Below are 6,000 nucleotides of genomic sequence, written 5' to 3'. Positions count from 1 at the left end.
ACGGCCCAACCTTTTCCCAGGCGTGACCCAATCACGGTTTGGTATAAAGGCGTGATTTGGCGACAGCGTGGTTAAGTTTCACGAGTGAGTGGAGGGGTGAAAGGAAAGAGGCCAAGGGCCAGCGGCTTGGTTTGAGTACCACTGAGGGATATCGGGAAGGTATCTCGCCCATTTACAACCAGCCTTCCCCCAGCCGAGTGTTCACCCTGTGTCCAAGATGAGCCGCCTGCCCCTCAGTGCCATCGCCCAGAAGCTCCAGTTCTCCAGCGACGAGGAAGAGGAGGTCGGAGCCAAGTTCTGCGACATCCTCCGCGTCCAGGAAAGAGGCGCCGCATCGCCGGCGCCCCGCGGGGAGTGCGACTCGCCCTTCAGCCGTTTCCCGGTCTGCGCTCGGCTGGCTGTTCCGTCCGCGAAGAAGAGGTCGCCGCGGAGCCCCGGGGTCGGCCTGGCTGTGAGGAGCGAGCGTCCCGACTCACCCGTTCATTGTATGAACTGGAGGAAACTGCGACTCTGTGACACTCCCTACACTCCCAAAGTAGGTGGAATATCTGCCCATTCCCGTTCCTTCCAATGCTTCAGCGCATCGTGGAAACTGCTCGCAAGTTAAGTCAAGTATACAGTATACTCTCAGGTGTGGCAGAGAGGCACAGACATCAAACAAAACCTTGGTGACTGTGGTAACACACAGGGCCCTGCTGAAGGGTCTCGGCCCGAAGCGTGGACCGTTCCCTTTCCCATAGGTGCTGCCTGTCCTGAGTTCCTCCAGCATTTTGTGTTTGTTACTTGGATTTGCAGCGCCTGTAGATTTTCTCTTGTTTGTGATTGTGGAACTCGTTGCTGAAGATGGACACGGAGGCTGAGTCCTTGGGTGTATTTAAAGCAGAGGTTTATAAGTCTTAATTAGAAAGGCTGTCAAAGAGCATGGGGAGAAGGCAGGAAAATAAGGTTGAGAGAGGCAATAAATCCACCAGGATCCAATCACTGTGTGGACTTGGGCTGAGGGCTGCTCCAGTGGCTTGTTGTCATTATTTTGTACTATGAACGCAATGTAATCCAAGTTTGTGGTGGTCATTTCAATGGTCCATTGTTGGATTGCTAAGGTAGGATTGGGGTTGTATAGATAGATTTAAGAACATGATGCTTGTGATGGAAAAAGTGCCTGGTCCTGAACCTTTCAGCGTAGGACTTTAGGCTTTTGAACCTCTCTCTGAATGGTAGTTGAGAAGATAGTATGGTCTGGATGGAGGCCCTTGGTATTGGATTCTGCCGCCTTGAAGTAGTGCCTTCTATCGATGCTCTGTCGGTAGTGCTTTTTGGCTGGTAATTATTCTCCCTCAATTATTTACTGTTGTAAATCTGGAATAAAGTGAATGAAAACAGGTGACTCCAGATGCTGGAATCTAGAGCAAAATGTTGGAGGAATAGGGTGAGATGTGTTGTGTCCACTTCTCTCCATAGATGCCTGACCTGCTGAATTCAAGCATGTTGAAGTTTCTCAAGTCTGTTCCTTGTTTTAAAAACTCTTCCACTCTGACTCAAGTTGTGCATTTGAACTAGAGGGTAATTTCTTCAAGAGTAATTTCCTGTCTTTGCTTGTGTATGGTGTCCTTTTTAATAAAGCAGAAAGGCAGACCCTTGTCAGTCAGAAATATCTGAGCCTGAAAAGTGAGCAGATTTGTTCTAGAACACTAACTACTGCACTACAGGCCCTTCAGCCCATGATGTGCTGACTTAAAACCTACTCTTGATCAATTTAACCCTTCCCTTCTACATAACCCTCAATTTTTCTATCATCCATGTACCTACAAGTTTCTTAAATGCCCTTAAGGTATCCTTCTACCACCACCCCGGTGACATGTTCTCTGCACTTGCCACTCTACCTTCTGCCACTCTCCCCTGGGGAGGGGGGAACTCTCCGGCTGTCCACTTGACATGCTTCTAGTCATCTTCACTTCTATCAAGTCACTTGTCATCTTCCTTTCAAAATTGAGAAGCCCTAGCTTGCTCAAACTGTCCTAATGAGTTGTCCTCTCTTATCCAGGCAGCATCCTGTTAAATCTCTGCAATCTCTCTAAAGCTTCTACATCTTGTTTGTGCTGGGAATGATCAAACAGCATTTATGGAGGGAGACTAAGATTTTCTGTCTGGTAGTGGCTTGCCTAGTGCTGTTAATGAAATTACTTGCTCATTGAGGGATGTGGGCTTTGGAGTCTGAGCCAGCATCTCATTGCTTATGCTGGTTGTCTTGGAGATGGTGTTGAGCTGCCTTCTCTCACTGCTGCCACCCTCCAAGTATGGGTACCCCACAATGCTGCTACAGAGGGTTCCAGGGTTTTAACAGTGGTGAGTATGTACATACATTCATTAGCCTACTGTAACATTTGTATTGCTCTCTGCGGAGCTTCCTTTCCAGCAGGAAGCCCAACCTAAAAGATGAGTGATTTATAAAGAATATTGAATGATGCAAGCAGCCTGTTTCTAATTGAGGGGTGGATGTGTTTAAGCATCTCCTGGTCTCTTGTTACCCAATCAAATGGTATTTAACCCTCTCCCAGGGATTACACACACCTTGCTCATTTCCCATCTAACTCCATCACTGATCCTGTCCTGTCATGCCATGCCTAGGAAAAATAAATCTAGAGTGGTGGATAAAGCATGGTCTATCACAAAGACCTCCCCAACACTGAGTGCATTTACAAGGTGTGCAGCCACAAGAAAGTCAAGGGCCCCCACCATCTAGGCCATGCTCTCTTCTCACTACCACCATCAGGTAGGCAGTACAGAAGCTTGGAATCCTACACAGCTGGTTCAAGATGTTTCCCTACAATCAGGCTCCTGAACCAGCTTGGGTAACTTTATTCACCACAACTCTCAACTGATTCCACAACCTACAGGCTCACTTTCAAGGACTCTACAACTCATATCCCAATTTTTTTATTTGCACATTGATTGTCAATATTTAGTGTTTTCATGTTCTATTGTATTTATTAGTGTAAATGCCTGCTGAGAATGAATCTTGGTTGTACACAGTAAGTAATTTAATAAATTTGCTTTGACTTTGTTCAACTTTCTCTACGTGATTGCTATCTTTATCCGGGTCTGCTGCCTCCTGATGTCAGATACAGATGACAAGTTAGATTTCAGTGGTCTACACTAGCTTCTGGCCTCCCCAAACAAATCAAAATGCCAATCCCTTCATCTCATTAGTGTCTTGATTCCTGGATCTGAATTTGGCATGACCTAATCTGCGATCTTGTTACTTTTTCTAATTATGCTCTTTGCTCATCTCCATGATGCCAAAGGTCTGCTTGTGACCGGTCTTGTTCATTGTCTCAGGAGTACTTTGTTTGCAATTTGATATTGAAGTGCTTCATGAGCACCTTTTTCTTTGCATTACTTGTGAAGAAATATTCATTGGTCCTGCCCTCTTTGTCCTACCTTCCATTTTGAAATGTTTACAATTCAGGATGATTTAAAATAACTAAGTATTACCCTGGGTATCTTATTTTTAGTCTCTATTGGGTGAGACTTTTCATTGTTCTTCATTTGGATCTAATGGAGTCACCATTTTTTTTTTTTTTTTGTTCCAGAGCCTGTTTTCCAAAGCTGGACAGATCTCAACTGCCAATAAAGGGCCTATCTCACGGATTCGTCGACCCTTGGGCTTTGCTACCAGCTCTGAGCCCCACTGGGTTCCAACAGTGAATGTAAACCCCTTCACGCCAACTCTGTACCACGAGCTGGGCCTTGCACATAGCACGAAGAATGAGAGAACAGGAAAGAGGCGGAAGAGAATTGAAGAAAGAGGCAGGTAAAAAGCAATGTGCTTTAGTGAGAGGACACTGTATTAAATTAGTGCCTTTTTCTGAAATGAGCTGTACCATGATAGTGAACAGCTTGTCTTGCACACTGTTCATGCAGATCAAAATTATTACAGTGCATTGAGGTAGAACAAAGTAAAGTGTAACAGGTCCAAAGAAAATGCAGCTAAATAGTAAAGTGTTAATCAGGTGGATTGTGAGGTTGTGTCTGTTTTATCATTCGAGTCTGATAACACTAGGATGGAAGCTGTTCTTGAGCCTGCCGGTGTGTGCTTTTAGGCTTTTGTATCTTCTGCCCAATGGGAAAGTGAGAATGAGTGAACTATTCCACTGACTGTTAATGAATAAAATGGGAAGAATGAGTAAATGTCCTTTGTGCGTGGAATGTCTTCACGTGGGTTGGTGTTGAGCTGTGGATGTTGCAGTGGAAGTGGATGGATTGTATTGCAGTGTTCTGGGTATTAGACTTGGAGGCAGAAACTGTGCTGTAAAACCCTAAAGTAGAATTGAAGCTACACAAAGGTGTTTGTAATAACTTTTTAATGTTTTTGAATCATTTTAAAATCTGTCCAGAACAGACAGAAAATTAAAGTTTCAAAATGTCCCTGCAGTGAGCATAGTTGATCTCAGGATGTTTTGGGGGTTCTGGAGTAGTGTCCAAGCCCTTGGCTTCAGCAGGAATGTTGAAGGGTGCAGCAGAGATGAATGAGGGTGTTACTTTCCGTTACAAAGATGGGATAGACTGGGACACTTCTTCCTTGAAGCACAAGAATGTGAGTGATTCTTAGAGGTGTACAAAATCAGGAGGGGCATGAATAGGTGGATGGTCAGTTTTTCCAGGGTCAGGGAGTCTAAAATTAGAGCATGTAGATTTGAGGAAGGGGAAAGATTTGAAAGACTTGGGGGGGGGGGGGGGCAGCCATTTTTAAGAAGCTAGTAGTCAGGGAGAGTTATAATTCCACCACTAATATTAAAACTGCATTTGGACAGAAACATAGCTAGGAAAGGTTTAGGGGGATTATGTTCCAAACACAGGGAAAATGGGACTAGATTGGATAAATGTCTTGGTTGATGTGGGCAAGTTAGACTGTAGGAACTGTTTCTATAATGTATAACTGTTTCTAAAATTGACTTGCAGGATATTGGTAGGATGACAAAGTGGAGAGAAATCTGCAAAATTCTCCTGTCCATGTAGTCAGAACTACAGCACAGAAATGGGCCTTTTGGCCATTATGAGTCTGCCTAATCTCATCAACCTGGACCATAGCTATTCATGCCTCTCCTATCACATAATTATCCAAACTTAAATGTTGAAATCAAATCTGCATCACCATTCTGAGTGAAGAACTACCTCTGCCTCAAACATTTCATTCTTTGCTTTGGCAATATCTGATGTGTGCTCCTCCATTCCTGGCCTATTTTTAGCTGATTTGTTCCACTTCTTTTTGGTGGGGGCTTGTTCCTAAATTTCTGCCCATTAATCTTATGGTTTTGCCTATTTGCCCCAATAACTTGAATGGTTGTATCAGTAACACAAACATGAGAGGTTCTACAGTTGCCGGAAATCTGTCCCCTTTCTTTCCAGTCCTGATGAACAGTCTTGGCCTGAAATATTGACTGTTTATTCCCCTTCAAAGCTGCAGTCTGAGTTGCTGTGTTCCTCCAGCATTTTGTGTATGTTGCTTGATAGTTTCTTCAAATTTGTATGCTAATTTTTAGTTTTGCAAAATTCTGATTAGTTTTCAATTGGATATTGAGCACTACATCTTGGAAATAACACTGATACTAGGAATGCAATGCAGATTCCTCAAGTTTTTACTATAACTTGGGGTTAAGTGGAAGAAAAAAAATTAATCCATGGCATTGTCCAGAATTCTACATTCCCTGGAAGATTCACTTGCCTGAGGTTTTTTGGTTGGAATATCTGGAGTATCAGACAAAGAACATTTGGAAATTGAGTCATGCAGAGATGTGCTTGGACTGAAGAGCCTATCATGAGGAAAGATTGTGAGCTAAGGCTTTTCTCCAAGGATTAAGGAGGATGAGATCTCTCAATGGGTGAATAAGGTAATGAGGGGCACAAATCAAGTGGACAACCGTAGACTTTTTTCCCCAGCTCAGAAATGGCTAATATGAGGAGGCATAATTTAAGGTGTTTGGAGGGAAGTGTAGAGGGATG

The 6,000-nt window shown here is 43.9% G+C and overlaps 1 protein-coding gene across 1 annotated transcript in view; it reads left to right on the top strand.

Moving 5' to 3' along the window:
• Nucleotides 1-217: 217 nt before the first annotated feature.
• The window catches only part of LOC140202406 (wee1-like protein kinase 2-A), a 30,660-nt gene continuing 24,877 nt past the window's right edge, over nucleotides 218-6,000 (top strand). Inside the window, exons 1-2 of the mRNA XM_072267280.1 lie at nucleotides 218-535; nucleotides 3,591-3,811. Coding sequence (XP_072123381.1) covers nucleotides 218-535; nucleotides 3,591-3,811 — 539 coding nt within the window. The remainder of the gene's footprint in view (nucleotides 536-3,590; nucleotides 3,812-6,000) is intronic.

This window comes from Mobula birostris, chromosome 9, assembly GCF_030028105.1.
Source record: "Mobula birostris isolate sMobBir1 chromosome 9, sMobBir1.hap1, whole genome shotgun sequence".
Classification (NCBI taxonomy): domain Eukaryota; kingdom Metazoa; phylum Chordata; class Chondrichthyes; order Myliobatiformes; family Myliobatidae; genus Mobula; species Mobula birostris.
This window is presented reverse-complemented; position numbering and strand designations above follow the sequence as displayed.